The sequence below is a fragment of the Carassius carassius genome, chromosome 10 (genome assembly GCF_963082965.1).
Source record: "Carassius carassius chromosome 10, fCarCar2.1, whole genome shotgun sequence".
In the NCBI taxonomy this organism is placed as follows: domain Eukaryota; kingdom Metazoa; phylum Chordata; class Actinopteri; order Cypriniformes; family Cyprinidae; genus Carassius; species Carassius carassius.
Window position 1 is genome coordinate 27443983 of NC_081764.1, and position 19587 is coordinate 27463569.

General features: G+C 35.7%; 1 protein-coding gene and 1 pseudogene across 1 annotated transcript; both read right to left on the bottom strand.

The window, feature by feature from the left end:
- Positions 1-1958: 1958 nt before the first annotated feature.
- On the bottom strand, positions 1959-9135 carry LOC132152043 (caspase-8-like). Its single transcript, XM_059560691.1, has 10 exons — positions 9038-9135; positions 8065-8366; positions 7782-7881; positions 7430-7568; positions 7257-7330; positions 5804-5825; positions 5654-5694; positions 4995-5112; positions 4410-4911; positions 1959-2127 (listed from the first exon to the last, which is right to left on the bottom strand). The coding sequence occupies exons 2-10, from the start codon at positions 8361-8363 to the stop codon at positions 1998-2000; spliced, it is 1425 nt and encodes a 474-aa protein (XP_059416674.1). The 5' UTR covers positions 8364-8366; positions 9038-9135; the 3' UTR covers positions 1959-1997.
- A 514-nt stretch (positions 9136-9649) lies between these two features.
- On the bottom strand, positions 9650-19133 carry LOC132151426 (ciliogenesis-associated TTC17-interacting protein-like; annotated as a pseudogene).
- Positions 19134-19587: the final 454 nt, after the last annotated feature.

The window sequence follows — 19587 nt, forward strand, 5'->3', positions numbered from 1 at the left end:
CGTATATAAAAGTGTAAAATGTACTCTAAGTGGAGGAGATGGGGTGGAGGAGTGATGCTGAGACAGGTAGGTCAGCTGTATTTATACCCTATTGTTGATTATCTTAAGTCTGCGCCACCTGTGCTAATTAGGCTAAGTATCTGACGTGCTCCTCCCGAATCTTGTTAATGAAACTACATTAGAAGAATGAGTCCTGTTTACCACCCTGACTAATAATGTTTCATATTAAATAGTAGGAAACAGAAATAGAAGGAGATTCTGTATGGAGATTCATGTCCCAACAACTTCCTAACATCGTCTTGTCACCATCACAACCCCCGAATTTTGAGCCAACCACAGACAATTGCAATTACTACCTCTTAAACTTTTGATGCCCACAGGAACATTCAGTGTTGACCCTCAATTGCCAAACAAAAGGTTTCCCAAAGAAATACTGGCACCCTAAATGTCTTCTCCTGTGTGCTAGCACCAATATTTTCAATCCCCAAGAAAGAACAGGGTTTAAGTCTGGATTCATATGCATGAACACAGAGGAAAACTGCTTTATTACATGGAACAACAGTTTTCATAAAGGCTGAAGGTCCCAGACCTGTTTCTACTAAATACAAAAGCTGCAGTGACTCTTATATTGTGACCTAAAGGATCAGGATGAAAGCAGCATAGAGAAACCAAAGGCTAGCAATAAATAAAAGCATAGTAGCCTCCTTGGAAAACAGTTACAGGTTTCCAAGGCACAATAACACCTCTCAATATTCACTACAATTTCTACTTCTTTGTAGACAGGTTTAGGAACTAATAAATTCAGAATAAGGTCGAAAGGCCCAAAGGTATTTGAGGAAATAGTACATACATACAATATTCCTGTAAAACATTAAATAAGAAATGTAATATTCAAATCACAAAATAAATCTCTTGATATGCCACCATCACCTATCTTGGAACAGAAATGATATTTGGCTAAGATGCATTGAGTTTACATCCACACTATATCATTACATACTGCATGTATGGGAGTGGGAAGCCAACGAGTTTCAGAAAGATGTGAAAGAAATAGAGAAGATCCTTGATGTTATATTCCATTGCCTTTACATGTTTAAGGAGATCAAGTTTTGTTTAGTTTTTTTTTAAATACCTGTATACATTTATAAACATGTATCTTGAAAAATAAGGTGTTTGGGCAGAAAATATAGGACATATGTAAATGAAAAAGATTTTAATAGATAAATTTAAGATCTTTGGCAGAGTTTGGGGACCTTTCTTTAGACATGGCGAGGTGATAGCAGAACATTACTGTAAGGAAATGGGAAGTTTTTTGTTAGTTTCTTGTACACGTATTTCTTTCCATGTAACAGAAATAATATTTGTCCGGTTAAAAAGTTTATTAAAATAACAAAAATAGGGGGAAAAGTCCACATAACAGGGTCAGAGAGTGGGTGGAAAATAACATTTTATGTTTTGTGATGCAAAACATTATCCCATTATATGCTAAAATAATTAATATAAAAAAATGACACTTTTAAGAATGTTTAAGGTTTAATTAATTTCACTCATTTCTAACATCAATGATATCCTACAATTACAAAGTCTTTAAAGAGTTCAAAATCTCTGGGTTTTTAGTTCATTCAGATTGCCGAGGAAGACATTAATGGCAAAAATATGCATTTATAAACAGCATTTAAAACTAAATCTTTTAGACTGTTGGTATAAAATCATCAGACTTAACATGAGTTTAAAAATATTTGTTCCAAGTATCAAATATAAATTCTTTATTACTTTTAAAATGCAATGTTTAAACAAGATCACCCAAAAACGTTTCTGTAACTTCAACACATATTCTTATTTAATAATTTAAATCAGACTCACAGAGACAGCCAGATCATTTTGAATCTATAGTACTAAAGTGTCATGATCTTTCCGGAAGAATTAATAGTCTGAGAAATGGAATAATGTAAACGTCTTTAGCATGAATCCAGTCGAACAGGAGTCAATCAGAATCTTTAGTCCATGGGCAGGACCAGCTTCTTGGTGAGGGTATATCGAGGTTCAGGCATCTGCTTGAAGACCTTCATCTTTTTCAAGCTCACTTCATGGTTTACCTTTGTCAGGATGGACAAGATATCCTCTCCTCTGTCAAAAAAAAAAAAAAAAGCAGACAAGAACATAACTCTATGTATGAACCCACCCAAATCAAACCATCATGAGAATTCAACAGGGACATTTTCTTTCCTCAAGCTTACTGCATTTTCACTGCGGTTCTAATGTGTGGTGTGAACACTACGATTAACTGCAAAATGGATCAATGACAAATAAAGCTGAATAAAGATAGGGAAACAAAACAAATCTAAAATACATCTGCCACGTTTTCTGTTCATGTTGGTTTCATATGTACATACGTAACAACAAACAGAATATCAATAAGAAAAGTAATACAATTTTTCTTACACCTTGTGAATGTATACACCTTATGAATTATTCAAAATCATTCATAAATATGTTGCATTGTACAATTATTTTTAAATTAGATTAAATTAGATAAGATTCAACTTTACTGTCATTGTGCAGAGTACATGTACAGGGCCAATGAAATGCAGTTAGCATCTAACCAGAAATGGAAATGGCCAATTTATATAAATAAGCATAAATATGTAAATATAAAGATATATATGAATGTGTGTGTACAGTATGTAAAATAAACATTTATGAGGGAGAGCACCAAATTGGAACGTAAAAGTCCACCGATTGATGGGATTCCAAAAAAGCTGCCTCGACCACATTAGTTTTCTCAAGCAAAATATAGGACAGGATGATTATTGCTGTTGCGGGTTTGCAATAATCTATGATGTGTCCCTGTTTGCTCACAGGGACATAAAAAAAATCAAATAAAAATGATACGTGGACCAAGGTGTTAGAGATTGTTCATGAGGTGAGTTGCTGATGTGCAGTAACATTATAGGAATAATAATCTAATGATATAATAAATAATAGTACAGTAGTCCCAGTTTACTTTTAAACAGATTTCCTTGATTATACTTGCATTAAGTAATGTTTATAATTGATTATATTTACCTAAGTAACATTTTCATTGCAGGACTTTTACTTGCATCAGAGTATTTTTACAGTGCTTTATACATTATTAGGTAAAGGCTCTTAATACTTCGTCTACAACAATATTTAATGAGGCTAATTTATAACGTTACCCCCATTGTGGTTAGTCTGCACAAGATCAACAAGCTTGTTTGCTGTGCGGGCACTTACAAGATAAGCATTCGATCTACGTCAGAGCGCTAACAAATCTTTCTGCAGCGTTGTTATCAGGGCGATTTTTGAAGCTCCCGATGATGGCGGTGTGGACGCACAATGCTGTATCAAAGCCAAACTAAAAAAAAACCAATACCAGCTCTGACCCACATTAGCCCCCAGTATTAAAGTATATGGTTATCCTTTTTGTGTAAATGCATTCTGCATTCCACATCTGAGCAGCTTTGAACAGTCTGCGTAAGACAACTAAATGTTCCACTTCAGAAGCACTTAAGCGCAAACTCTACAGTGTAAATTTGGCATTATTGATCTTGGGAGTCACATCAATATTTTTTTTTTTCAAACTGTTAGCATTCTTTCCACCTGTGATAGATTTTGTGCTTAGTTAAATTTTCCAGGAATGGTAAGGGATTAAATAATGCAATCATAGAAAAGGAGGATCCAGTCTCTGTGCACTACCGCTCAAAAGTTTGGGTTTGGTAAGATCTTATTTATTTTTCATGTTTTTAAAACTTTCATGCTTACCAAGCATGCATTCATATGATCAAAAATACAGTAAAAACAGTAATTTGTGAAATATTATTACAATACAAAATTGTTTTCAATACCTTTTTAATACTTAAAAAAAATATTTATGGCTGAAAATGAATAAACTGCACAGCTTAAAATTCTAAATCATTAATCAGTCACAAGATATTTCAGAAATCATTATAATATGATGATTTGTTGTTAAAGAAACAATTCTTCTTATCAATGCTGAAAACACTGTGCTGCTTTTTTTCTTTTCTTTTTTTTTAAGCACATGCTTTTGTAACATTATAAATGTCTTTTTAGGATAATTTAATGTTTCATTAAATTATTATTTTCTTAAAAAAAAAATAAAAAAAAAACTGACCCCAAACTTTTTGAATGGTAGTGTAAAATAAATTTTGCATGTATGGGTCAAACTGGTCAATGGGTTGACTGGTGGATACTAAAGGTTAACTGCCAAGTAAATTCACTCATCTTTACCATGTCACATTTGGTCATGTGTATTCATCATATGGAACAGCACCATGAATTTCTACAAACCCAGCATGGGCACATTTGAGAACCACCCACATGCAAATATCTTTCATTCAAGACATGACAGAGTCTCCTTTTGAACTCACCTGGGGCACAAATTCTCCAACTGATTACAGAGCTCCTGGATATAGATAGACCCATTTATAGTGTGCCGGAAGGACTGGTAGTGCTCCACTGTGGCCATTCCGATTAGCATATCCGCTTCTATAGGAATAAAGCGGTATGCTGGATTATAAGCATCTGCCTCATACTCTTCTTCTGTAGCATTTTCCGGTGAATCCTCTGCCCATACACCATTCTGGCCCTTACTTCCTTGGCAGGCTTGAATGAAGAAAAGCTTGGGCTTGGATGCTAGTGTATGGCATTCAGCAATAGGCTTTGTGATTTCACGGATTTCAACTCCTTGAGCATCCACGCCCAAAACCGCGCCCTTCTGTCCATGCGAGAGGACACAGCAGACAAAAGCACCCATTTGATTATGATCCTTTTTTGCAAATTCCTTAATCAGTTCCTTCATTTCTGAAGCGGTCAGATCATTCTGAACCTCAACCACAAAATGCATTCTGCGAAACACTCTGCTAAGGTCACCTACAGAGACAGAGAGAGATAGTGTTAATTTACAAACACATTTTTAAGGAATACATATAACTTAATGGATTTGCCTGAAATACCTCTGTCCTTATTCGTTCCAGTTCGGTTGCTCAGTGAGGACTTTTCTTTAAAGTTGTAGTTGTTGATGATTAGACAATATCCAAGAGGCCGCCGAGTCATATTATAATATTCATCCTGCTACATGAATGCAAAGCAAATATCATTATATATATTATATATATATTTTTTTTATTTACATAATTCACAAACAGCCAGTACACACATACACATTTTATTAATAGAAGATCATTAATAATTCATATTTGTCACAGCAGTGACCTTACGGAAATTAAAAACAGCTGTATGTGATTAATTTATGCTATGCCTTAGTGAAAAAGTTCAAATTTATCAGCTGTGGCCAATCAGGTCCTATTTGAACAGTCAATCATGATGACCCTGATCTGTGAATTACTTATAACTTATTTGAAATCCTCACTGTGTCTTGATTCACCAATCCTGATTACGGTCATTAATGCCATTATGATCATTTGTTTGTAACTTCTATAGGAGTGTGTAACTATAAACCTATATACTATATACTATAACTGTATACTCTAAACCACTTAATATGGTGGTGCTGCAAATAGTTTTTTTTTTTTTTTTTTACCTCATTCAACTGTAATGTAACAATGAAAAACATATTTAATATTAAGAATGAAATGTAATGTGTCTTTTTTACTGTTGGTTCAGGTTCTGCGTCTGTAAAAAGTGATTCTCTCGCTAAAAAAAAAAAAACATAAGGTGATATATTTATATACATACAATTATGCACAAAGGGAGCATTCATTTTAAGTAATGTTTTGAAAGTTTGTATGACAGTATAACTTACATCCAGTTCCTGTCTCCATTTGCTGTGATAAAGCCAAAATATGGAGGGAATAGAAACAACAGAGGTTATTATGCATTGAATTGCAGTATATTTATCATTTCAAATGTATTTGTCATTAAAAAAAATTGCTATTTCTCACCACAAACACACACACACACACACACACACACATACACAAAATGCCAGCAAATTAGAGGCCAAATTAGGACAATGCCAATAGATACATGTCTTCATCCTTTAAAATCATGAATGGGATTAGGCAAAAGAAAATTCCACGATTCCACTTTTTTAACGTTAGTTAGTTTGTTTGTAATGTTGCTGTTTGAACATAAACAATATCTGCAAAGTTGCAGCACTGAAAGTTAATTGAAAACGGAGATATCATCTTTTAAGATTCTAGGAGTTTAATGCCTACAATAACAGCTGGTAAGGGACTACAAGGAGCTTCTTCCCAGGTCTGTTACGTCACGAACCCAGATAAACCCCACCTCCGGGAACACACAACAAAAGGGGCGAGGCCATGTTGTGCTGCTTTAGAGAAGAGGAAGAGAAAACTAGGGGTGCAGATAAAAATCTGTTTATATATGAATCGCGATTCTGTCTTCTAACGATTCTAATGGATTCAAAAGTTTCAAACCCAATGTTCTAAAGCAGAGGTTCTCAATCCTGTTCCTCGCATCGCCCATGCTCTGCATCTCTTGCTCTCTCTTGCTCTCTCCCTCTCTCATTCAGATCATCAGATCAGCTCCAACAAACTGTTCCATTTCTACACTTATTTTCACCAAGCAATGTGAAAAATATTAAACATTTAATATTTGAATATTTTCAAATATTAAACAATAATGGTCAATTTTGTTGAAAAATAATGTGTTTTATAAAAAAACGAAGCATGAACAAATATTAGACTGCACCCCATAAACACAATCAAGCCTAGAAAAAAATAGTAAACCACCCCTTTAATTTACTCACCCTCAGGATACTTTTTTCTTCAGTAGAACAGTAAAGATTTTTAGCTGAAACCATAGTCCATTTATATTTACATTATGTTGTAAATAATGTTCAGTTTCTTGCACAGACTGGCTGTTTCACTTCATAAGATGTCAATATACCATCAGGAGCCATATGTATTCATTTTGTGATCCCTAGATGCTTTTGTTTGACTCTCAAAATGATAGTTACTGCTGACTTGCATTTTATGAAATCGCCAATAAACCATGGTTTCAGCTAAATTTCTTCCTTACTGTTCTATAGAATACAAAAATCACCTATCTTGAATGGCCTGAGGGTCAGTAGATTAACAGTAAATTTTCATTTTTGATAAAGTATCCCTTTAAGTGAGTTTTTACATTTGGTTCTTAAATTACACAGAAATCCACATCATAAGAAAGACTTAGATTATACTATGTGAAAATTAAATGTCCAAATGCATCTTAAAGTAAAGAGTTCTACTTACATATCTTTGCCTACTTTCAGCAGGTAAGGAAACTTGTGCACTGCCAAACACTTCCCGTAGAGGAAGTCTGCCTCCTATTGGACAAAATAAGAAAAAAGCTGCTGTTTATGTTTGGAGAAATGAGAAAAGTAGACAATAAAGTAGTTAATAATTAATTAGATTTTATCAGTAACCTTGTTCCCGGGTCCTGTAGTCCTCTATCCTGCAGGCCATCTGTTTGTCACATTTGTCTAAAACATTGTAAAGTTCATCCAGGTTGTCTTCCCCAAGCCTCTGTAGCTTTTCCATCTCAATTATAACATCTAGAAATGTCTATACAATTCACATAACATAACACTGTTGTATGGTAACAGGCTAAAGTGCAACCCATAATAACTATATTCTTAATTAAATTTAAAAAAATTACAAGGCTAGTTAATGCAGTCAAGGTAGCAAACTACATATTCCACTTTTCCACATGAATTTATTATTCATATGCAATCTGCATGAACATTATAACTTCAGGGCTCAACATAAATAACTCACAGCAGACGTTCCTAATTTTGACCTCGGAAGTTCTACAAGGAACTTCACCGAACGAAGGTTTTCTGCTGTCATCTGCTCAGATATTCCAAATAGCATTTTTCTGTGATGAGAAAGGAGTCACAGTCATTGTGACATAAAATTTTATCAGTACAGTAACTACAGTACAAGGAGCCATTTCTAAGAAAACAATGTGATATTGTGTTGGCAATTACTTTTATATAATTATACTTTTATTCCTTTTTATTTAATTTAAGTTTAGCAAGTCAGTGTGTATTCTTCATACCTGTAGGCTGAGACACCTTTCCTAGACATGTCACACTGTAGCAGTTTCCTTTCCACATCTTCTTTGGACATTCCCAGGATGCCAAGCAAGTCAAAGCGGCCAATTGTGACCAGAAGCTCGGGGACGAGTAACCCATCATCAAGTAGTGCTTGCTCTTCCAGTCTCAGGAATAGATCTTTGGCATCAGCCACGGTCTCCAAACGTTTCTTGGGAATTAGGTCCATGCACAGAAACTTCAGCTGGGCCGTTTCACTACTTGTCAGTCCCTCATCAATCTTGTGAAACGTGTTTAGGTCCATATTCTGTTACATAATGTCAAACAAGGCTCTTTGAAATAAAGGAAGAAACAACTTAAACAACTTGAGAATCTGATAACAGTGGTAACTCATCAGTGCTGCGCTGGCACAATGGCGTTAAGAACGTTCATGATATAGCTATTTCTAGAGTGTACTTACGGTGTTCACTTCTTAACAAATAATACAAAATACATTACATTGGAATTTTAGTTTAGGACAGAATTCACAAATAGCGTCATTTAACAAGTTTCGAAATAGGTATTTGAACGCAGCATACAAAACCATCAAACATTTTTTTAATTCAGCCTTGTGACAACACTCCCGTGTGACTTTTTTGACCGGTTTTAGTTATTTGTTCAACTTATACACGTATTTTAAAACCTCCGATCGTATTTAAAACTACTAACGTTAGCTAATCGCTTGGGCCATTAAACGGAGTGTATAAAATATATACTAAATATAGGCTACATTTTTTTTAATTTTGTATCAGATCACACTTCAGGACACAACTGCCACTGCTTTAAAAAAAATGGTATCACTATCAAATGCATTTTTTTGTTCAGCAAATCGAATGCTACAGTAACTGTGGTAACAAACTAACCCCGGACTAGGTTATGACAGTCATGAAAGTTACCCCGAACAATCAACTAAAATGCTCAACTTAATACTCATCTTACCTCTATATTTACATCCAAATTACATAAAATCGTAACGTAGAAACAAAATCAAGAGTGTCGGTCGGACATGCTAAAGATACTGTTTCCAACGCGTCTTAATACTTTCAGTTTCTCCTAGCTTCAGTTTAAACAGGAAGTGACATCAAAGGGTGTTTTCACCAATGTGTTGTATATTTGTGGGAGTTACTGAATTCTGAACAGCAGTAAGAAATATTTACATTTTCAGACAGTTTTTGATTGAAAAATATAAACAAGAGTGTATATTGTAATGTGTATCGTCATGTGCTTAACCTTTTTAAAAAATATATTTTCTAGAAGTACTTAAAAAGATTGTTACATAAAAAGCTTATTTTGACACACTATAAAGTTTACTGTTTAAGTATATTCTGTGCAATATTTCTTTATCACTGCAAAGGTATATAAATAACTGTGTCACTCAAATAATCAAGATAAACCAAATCCTATTACAGTAGCCTACAAACAAAAACAGAGCATAACATCATTATACCAAGGCACTATTAGAAAAAAACTTTTATTTTCAGTACATCAGGAACTGGTTAGTGTTTCAAGCTGTTAGTGGTTAAAGTTTTGAGAGTAAGGGATTTTCCTGGATTATTTTGAGCACCAAAGGGTGAAGAAGTCACAAGCAAATGAGAAAACATCTTGAGGTTTCCTCAACAGCAGAAAGTGGAAGTCCCCCAACAACGCCTTTAGCTCAGGGTTTCGTCTGATGTACAAGTAGTCGTCTGCTTTGAGTTCTTCCTGTGTGAGTGAAAATGAGTCAAACAATTTGCATACTTGTTGAATGGGATTTATTAAGCTTATTAAAAATAACAGGCACCTTTCTATCAAGAAACATTGAGTAAAGCTCCATGTCTTCCTCCCAGATAAGAGGCTAATTCTCAAACACAGGAATATGGTCTTTCTCCACTGAAAATATAAGCAAAATCATTTTGATTTAACTTAATTTTTTACTGTAAAGATTAGTTCTGGTTACAAAGGAGCAAACTGTATAGTGATAAAGTATTCAAACCTCCTTCAAGGATGAAAGGCAAATGCTGGAGCTTCATAAATCACAGGTGAGCCCAAGTGCACTCTGCTTGCTAGATGCCTAAGTGTAAAATATTTTAGTTCAATACTAATATATACAACCCGAATTCCGGAAAAGTTGGGACGTTTTTTAAATTTTAATAAAATGAAAACTAAAAGACTTTCAAATCACATGAGCCAATATTTTATCCACAATTGAACATAGATAACATAGCAAATGTTTAAACTGAGAAAGTTTACACTTTTATGCACAAAATGAGCTCATTTCAATTTTGATTTCTGCTACAGGTCTCAAAATAGTTGGGACGGGGCATGTTTACCATGGTGTAGCATCTCCTTTTCTTTTCAAAACAGTTTGAAGACGTCTGGGCATTGAGGCTATGAGTTGCTGGAGTTTTGCTGTTGGAATTTGGTCCCATTCTTCCCTTATATAGATTTCCAGCTGCTGAAGAGTTCGTGGTCGTCTTTGACGTATTTTTCGTTTAATGATGCGCCAAATGTTCTCTATAGGTGAAAGATCTGGACTGCAGGCAGGCCAGGTTAGCACCCGGACTCTTCTACGACGAAGCCATGCTGTTGTTATAGCTGCAGTATGTGGTTTTGCATTGTCCTGCTGAAATAAACAAGGCCTTCCCTGAAATAGACGTTGTTTGGAGGGAAGCATATGTTGCTCTAAAACCTTTATATACCTTTCAGCATTCACAGAGCCTTCCAAAACATGCAAGCTGCCCATACCGTATGCACTTATGCACCCCCATACCATCAGAGATGCTGGCTTTTGAACTGAACGCTGATAACATGCTGGAAGGTCTCCCTCCTCTTTAGCCCGGAGGACACGGCGTCCGTGATTTCCAACAAGAATGTCAAATATGGACTTGTCTGACCATAAAACACTATTCCACTTTGAAATAGTCCATTTTAAATGAGCCTTGGCCCACAGGACACGACGGCGCTTCTGGACCATGTTAACATATGGCTTCCTTTTTGCATGATAGAGCTTTAGTTGGCATCTGCTGATGGCACGGCGGATTGTGTTTACCGACAGTGGTTTCTGAAAGTATTCCTGGGCCCATTTAGTAATGTCATTGACACAATCATGCCGATGAGTGATGCAGAGTCGTCTGAGAGCCCGAAGACCACGGGCATCCAATAAAGGTCTCCGGCCTTGTCCCTTACGCACAGAGATTTCTCCAGTTTCTCTGAATCTTTTGATGATGTTATGCACTGTAGATGATGAGATTTGCAAAGCCTTTGCAATTTGACGTTGAGGAACATTGTTTTTAAAGTTTTCCACAATTTTTTTACGCAGTCTTTCACAGATTGGAGAGCCTCTGCCCATCTTTACTTCTGAGAGACTCTGCTTCTCTAAGACAAAGCTTTTATAGCTAATCATGTTACAGACCTGATATCAATTAACTTAATCACTAGATGTTCTCCCAGCTGAATCTTTTCAAAACTGCTTGCTTTTTTAGCCATTTGTTGCCCCCGTGCCAACTTTTTTGAGACCTGTAGCAGGCATTAAATTTTAAATGAGCTAATTAAGTGGATAAAAGTGTAAAATTTCTCAGTTTAAACATTTGCTACGTTATCTATGTTCTATTGTGAATAAAATATTGGCTCATGTGATTTGAAATTCCTTTAGTTTTCATTTTATTAAAATTTAAAAAACGTCCCAACTTTTCCGGAATTCGGGTTGTACATATATACATATATATACATACATACATATATATATACATACATACATACATACATACATATATATATATATATATATATATAGGACAGACAAAAAATTACTATTTTTAATGTTTTTGAAAGAAGTTTCTTCTGCTCATCAAGCCTGCATTTATTTGATCAAAAATACAAAAAAAACTGTAATATTGTGAAATATTATTACAACTTAAAATAATAGTTTTCTATTTGAATATACTTAAAAAAAAAATTTATTCCTGTGATTCCTGTGATGCAAAGCTGAATTTTCAGCATCATTACTCAGCCTTCAGTGTCACATGTAACATCCAGTCTATCACATGATCATTTAGAAATCATTCTAATATTCTGATTTATTATGAGAGTTGGAAACAGTTCTGCTGTCTAATATATTTGATGAATAAAAGGTTAAAAAGAACTGCATTTATTCCAAAAAAAAAAATCTAATAATATATATTCTGATAATATTAAAATATTAAATATTTAAAAATATTAAAAAGAAGAAAAAAAATTACTGACCCCAAATTACTGACCAGTAGTGTATATTGTGATTACAAAATATTTATATTTTAAAAACATAGCTTCTTTTTTTTTTTTTTTTTTTTATTCATCAAAGTATCCTAAAAAAGTATCACATGTTCTGAAAAAATAATAAGCAGCAGAACGGTTCCCAACTTTGATCATGAATCATCATATTAGAATAATTTCTAAAGGACCATGTGATAATGATCCTAAAAATTCAGCTTTGCATCACAGAAATAAATGATAATTTAAAGTATAATAAATTTAAAAACAATTATTTTAAATTGTAATATATCACAATATTAATTTTTTTTCTGTATTTTTGATCAAATAAATGTAAGTATTAAGTATATATATACAGTATATGTAAGTATTAAGTAAATGTAAGTATTAAGTATATAATATATATATTTACATTACATTTACATTTATTCATTTAACAGACGCTTTTATCCAAAGCAACTTACAGATGAAGACAGTGGAAGCAATCAAAAACAACAAAAAGAGCAATGATATATAAGTGCTATAACAAGTCTCAGTTAGGTTAACACAGTACACGTAGCATGGGATTTTAAATAATACAATAAAAGAAATTAAATAAATAAAAATAAAAAAAGAAAACAGATAGAATAAAAAAAGAATAGAGCAAGCTAGTGTTAGAGATCTTTTCACACACACACACACACACACACACACACACACATACAATTGCATAATAAATGAATACAAAAAGATTAGAAAGGTAGTTAGATTTTTTAAAGAATAGAATTAGAATAGTGAGTGCTAAAGTTAGAGGGGGTCAAATAAATATGGAAGAGATGTGTTTTAAGCCGATTCATGAAGATGGCTAAGGACTCAGCTGCTCGGATTGAGTTGGGGAGGTCATTCCACCACGAGGGAACATTTAATTTAAAAGTCCGTAAAAGTGACTTTGTGCTTCTTTGGGATGGCACAATCAAGCGACATTCACTAGCAGAACGCAAGCTTCTAGAGAGCTCATAAGTCTGAAGTAACAAATTTAGGTAAATGGGTGCAGAGCAAGTGGTAGTTTTGTAGGCAAACATTAATGCCTTGAATTTTATACGAGCAGCTATTGGAAGCCAGTGCAAATTGATAAACAGAGCTGTGACATGTATTCTTTTTGGCTCATTAAAAATTAATCTTGCTGCCGCATTCTGAATTAATTGTAAAGGTTTGATAGAATTGGCTGGAAGACCTGCCAAGAGGGCTTTGCAATAGTCCAGCCTGGACAGAACAAGAGCTTGAACAAGGAAATATACATACATATATATATATATATATACAGTCGTGGCCAAAAGTTTTGAGAATTACATAAATATTGGAAATTGGAAATGTTGCTGCTTAAGTTTTTATAATAGCAATTTGCATATACTCCAGAATGTTATGAAGAGTGATCAGATGAATTGCATAGTCCTTCTTTGCCATGAAAATGAACTTAATCCCAAAAAAACCTTTTCACTGCATTTCATTGCTGTCATTAAAGGACCTGCTGAGATCATTTCAGTAATCGTCTTGTTAACTCAGGTGAGAATGTTGACGAGCACAAGGCTGGAGATCATTATGTCAGGCTGATTGGGTTAGAATGGCAGACTTGACATGTTAAAAGGAGGGTGATGCTTGAAATCATTGTTCTTCCATTGTTAACCATGGTGACCTGCAAAGAAACGCGTGCAGCCATCATTGCGTTGCATAAAAATGGCTTCACAGGCAAGGATATTGTGGCTACTAAGAATGCACCTAAATCAACAATTTATAGGATCATCAAGAATTTCAAGGAAAGAGGTTCAATTCTTGTAAAGAAGGCTTCAGGGCGTCCAAGAAAGTCAAGCAAGCGCTAGTGATGGCAAAATCGAGGCCTCGTGAACCAATGAAACAGTTGAACCAAATGTGCCATATTGTTTCGAGGCTTCGAATCAATCCGACACCCGTCTCAACGGTGACACCTAGTGGTCACTTGCAGGTGTTGATCTGAAACAACCTTGACGAGCCATTAAAAAAAATGTGTTGTTTTTTTATTATTATAATGTTCTAATATGTGAAGCTTGTAACCTATAGGCTCCTCACTGTGCATAATGTTATTTTGGTCATGAAAAATGAATATTAATAAAAGAAATCAAGCCACAATGTCTCACTTTTTTAGAGATTTTTATTCAAAAATATTAATTTATCTGATGTGGAAGGACTTAGCCTACTTCTTTTTTTACAGATAATTTCTCCAGCCTTTGAAAAAATCCTCTCACAAGGGACACTTGTTGCTGGCATACAAAGATATTTTTTTGCAAGGACATACAAATGAGGAAAGATTACTGCTCTCTCTTTCTGGGCAAATACGCATCGTTGATGTATTTTTTCACTTCCACTGTGGCATCAGCTGTAGCATTGTGTATCATCTTGGTTTGATGGATGCGAGTATCAAAAAGTTCCCATAAACTGTCCTGTGTTTCTACTGGTGTTGATGTTGATGGTGATGGTGATGATGATGGGTGTGATGTTGACATTTCTGGGTCTGAATAAAAATGAAAACAGCAATTAGTAACAAATCCTAAACTGACGGCATATATGAAGGATATATTATATTACATGATTCAGATTACATAACATAACACAGACTGAAACTGCTCACCAGGATTTGTGTTTGAACGCATCAGTGAAGCACACTCCAGTGTGATATGCTTTTCAGCTTCCTGGGCTTTGGCAGCATTTCCAAATGCCACATTTTTGAACCTTGGGTCCAGCAGTGTAGCCAGTGCCAAGGCTCTAAAACTCTCATAACCTCCACATCTGGAGTGCAGACCTTCTTGCAGATGTGAGCCTATGAGCCAAAACAGGAGAAACACATATTTATAATAATGACAATAATATGACAGTTATGGCCAATCACATGGGTAGTATGGTCATTGTGGCCTACCTAATTGAACAGTTGATTCCTGCGTTGCATTTCCTTTTTTCTGTGCAAGCTTGTGCTGCAACATCCTGTACAGTGGTATAAGCTTTGAAGCAGACACACTCTTTTCCTCTGACATCTCTGTTGTTGCGAGTTTGAATGGTTGCAGTATTGACAATGATTGTTCAATAATGTCATAATCAATACTTGTCAGGGGAGCAGTATCATTGTTTAAGTTGGAAAGTGCAGCAGCCACTGGTTCACGTTGGTCATACAAGCGCTGTAGCATGTCAAATGTGCTGTTCCATCTCGTGTCAACCTCCTGTATCAGTTTCAGAGTTGGTCTTCCCATCAAGCTCTGCATCTCCACAAGCTTGTCCTTTGCTTTGCAGCTGGATCTGAACAACCCCACTATCTTTCTGGCCTTCTGGCGTATTTCATTGATGACTGGGGTTTGATCTAGTGCCTTTTTCACAATCAAATTTAAAGTATGAGCAAAACATGGGACATGGCGAAGGTGGAGTAGCTGGGCACTTAGGATCATGTTAGATGCATTGTCAGTCACCATGCACTGAACTTTGGAGGTTATTCCCCACTCAGCCATTAGCAAGGCTTTAGCCTCCATGAGATGCTGGGCTGTGTGGGTTTGGTAAAAACTCCTTACACCCAGTACAACAGTTGCCATTTTTGCCTCTGGTGTTATGTAATGGCAAGTCACACCAAGATATCCATCCATATTAATGGAGGACCACATGTCAGCTGTAAGGCTAACAAATTCGGCCTTTTGTAGGTCCTCCATTGTCTTCTCCTTGGCTTTGTTGTACTTTTCGCTGACCATTATTTTAAGCACCTTCCGGGATGGGAGGACATAGCTTGGATCAAGCTTGTTCACAAATGCCCTGAATCCCTCATCGTCCACGATGGTGAAGGGCTGCAGATCCTTCACCACCATGTTTATAAGAGCCTCATCCAATTCCCTCTGTCTGACTTTTAAAAGAGAAGACAAAACATACTTTCAGACAAATACATTGGAAAAATACAGCTTCAATTAGTGCACATCTATTAAAAGTATAGCCTACTGGTTCATTATTTGGAAACCTTCCAGTGTTTATAATCAGTGCTTTATATAACTTATAAACTTTATAAACAGTGTCCCAAAAGGTTGTAATTATATTTCAATTATAATTATATCCCAAACAATGCATACCTTGCTTAGATGGCCCAGCAGTGTCAGTAGCAGGCCTAGGTACAGGGGGAATGCCATCCTCTGCACCCTGCAAAATGGCAGGATGAGTGCTCCTCAAATGGCGCATCATGGATGATGTATTGTTGCAGTAGGCTAGCTGCCGATCACAATACACACATCTCACTTTATTTGGGGTTTCTAAATGGAAATGCTCCCACACCACAGATGTACGGCATCTCTTCTGGGGAGCTTCCATTTTATCTATCTATCCAAATCTATCTATCTATATATGAATCGATCTATGTATCTAGATATGTATCTATAATCTATGTATCTATATATGTATCTATCTATGATATATGTATTTATATATGTATCTATAATCTATCTATATATGTATCTATCTATAATATATGTATTTATATATGTATCTGTAATCTATCTACATATGTATCTATCTATTAATCTAGCTGTCTATATATATTTATATCTATGTATCTATTAATGTGTCACTATATGTATACTCTGTCTGTCTCTAGCCTCTCAGTCAATGTGTTGTGTAAATTTAAATGTAAGTCTAAATTGCCTATAACTAATCAAATCGCACTATGTCACTATATCACCAAAAATCCGCTATCTCAAAGTCAAACTCCTCTCACAAAAACCCACGAGGTCAAAATGCGTTTATTTCACTTTTATACAGATGTGCGATTGTGTGGTCTGTTCCCGACCGTTCCAATCAAACGCTGATTCGGCGGACCACACCTGATGAAACAATTAGTGAAACACTTCGAGGCTTCGTTTGGTCATAGTCACGTGACATGGGTGTTTCGAATCACGCTTCGGATCAGTGTTGACACATCTGCGCTTCGGGATCTCGCAAAGCTTCGGAACGACTGTTTCGCTTCAGCCATCCTTAGCAAGCGCCAGGATCGTCTCCTAAAGAGGATTCAGCTGCAGGATCGGAGTGCCACCAGTGCAGAGGTTGCTCAGGAATGGCAGCAGGCAGGTGTGAGCGCATCTGCACGCACAGTGAGGCCAAGACTTTTGGAAGATGGCCTGGTGTCAAGAAGGACAGCAAAGAAGCCACTTCTCTCCAAAAATAACATCAGGGACAGATTGATCTTCTGCAGAAAGTATAGTGAATGGACTGCTGAGGACTGGGGCAAAGTCATATTCTCCGATGAAGCCCCTTTCCGATTGTTTGGGGCATCTGGAAAAAGGCTTGTCCGGAGAAGAAAAGGTGAGCGCTACCATCAGTCCTGTGTCATGCCAACAGTAAAGCATCCCGACACTCATGTGTGGGGTTGCTTCTCATCCAAGGGAGTGGGCTCACTCACAATTCTGCCCCAAAACACAGCCATGAATAAAGAATGGTACCAAAACACCCTCCAACAGCAACTTCTTGCAACAATCCAACAACAGTTTGGTGAAGAACAATGCATTCTCCAGCACGATGGAGCACCGTGCCATAAGGCAAAAGTGATAACTAAGTGGCTCGGGGACCAGAATGTTAAAATTTTGGGTCCATGGCCTGGAAACTCCCCAGATCTTAATCCCATTTAGAACTTGTGGTCAATCCTCAAGAGGCGGGTGGACAAACAAAAACCCACTAATTCTGAAAACTCCAAGAAGTGATTATGAAAGAATGGGTTACTATCAGTCAGGATTTGGCCCAGAAGTTGATTGAGAGCATGCCCAGTCGAATTGCAGAGGTCCTGAAAAAGAAGGGCCAACACTGCAAATACTGACTCTTTGCATAAATGTCATGTAATTGTCGATAAAAGCCTTTGAAACGTATGAAGTGCTTGTAATTATATTTCAGTACATCACAGAAACAACTGAAACAAAGATCTAAAAGCAGTTTAGCAGCAAACTTTTGTTGTTAAATTACTGTTTATTGCATTATTTCAGTATCATTTGTATTACTATGATGTTGTTTAGTATTTGTGTGAATGACACTGTGTGCATCTTAGTATTTTCCTCTTCAGCTTTTGGAAAAGCTGTTTGTGACTTTCTCATCACTCATTTATCACTCATTCTCATTTACATTTTTTGGTGGTTATCAGTGTATTACAATGGTTCAAAGCAGATATTAGTACTTAAATAGGTTGGTATATTAACATGACATAAGTTAATGCATTTTTTATTGTGAATATAAGTTAAGTATGTAAAACCTAAAATGTTGCTGCCATATTTTTTACGGTGAGGTTCTGGCAACCTCTGCTGCCGGTATTTTCATGTAAATGTGACAGATTGTTTTTTTACAGTGTAGGTTTTATTGTCTTTAGTCATGTAATACCACTCGTGAGAAACAGATAAGATAAATTTTGCTTTCTAACAAAAAAATTAGGAGAGTATTCTACCCATTAGGCAAGAAATAGCAATGCCAAGTTCCTGAGAAGTCCTTTGGAGAGGACACAGTCCTTTCTATCCCAAAGAAATCGACTAACTCTTCCCCAATCATCTGCTTCTTGCACCCAAGTTCTTTAAATAAAGTTCTTTAAATTTTTTAAATAACATAGGGCTGAAATAAGTCATTATTGCCCTGTACTTACATAAACTGACTTAGTAAGCACAGTATCTGCATCAAATGACAGGATTGTCATGTTTTCTGGAACAGTCTTCTGCTGAGCCAGTATATTACGCAGGATCATTAAGTTGGATGCCTCAGACACAAAACCCTTTAGAGAACTCAAAGGAAATGTGTGGGTTTGTCTTCACACCCTTGAGAATGAAAGATGAGCCTCTCTTATAACTGATACAAACTGCTGAACACAAACTATCAGTAAAATGTTCAATAACAGCACTCACCTCTTTCTCTGAGATGATCGGGTTTAATTATTTCTATAATATAAAACAGAATCTGTTGGGTAACAAGTATAAAGTTAAAGGGAACCTACCCTATGATTTTCATGAACTTTGCTTCATCTCAATAGAAAAGATACCTTTACATATTCATGATGGTTCTCTTACTGTATCTCAAGATTTCTGGATATGTAGGCTGGTAAAAACACAAGGGAGCAAATAAAGGGTTCAACATGTTTAAGAAATGACTGAGATGGCACAAATGCCATTTGTGTTTTTTAACTAACAAATGATAAAGGGAAGGAAATAATCATTATGTAATATAAGCTCACCTACAATGGATGTACCACAAGGAATGTCATCAAT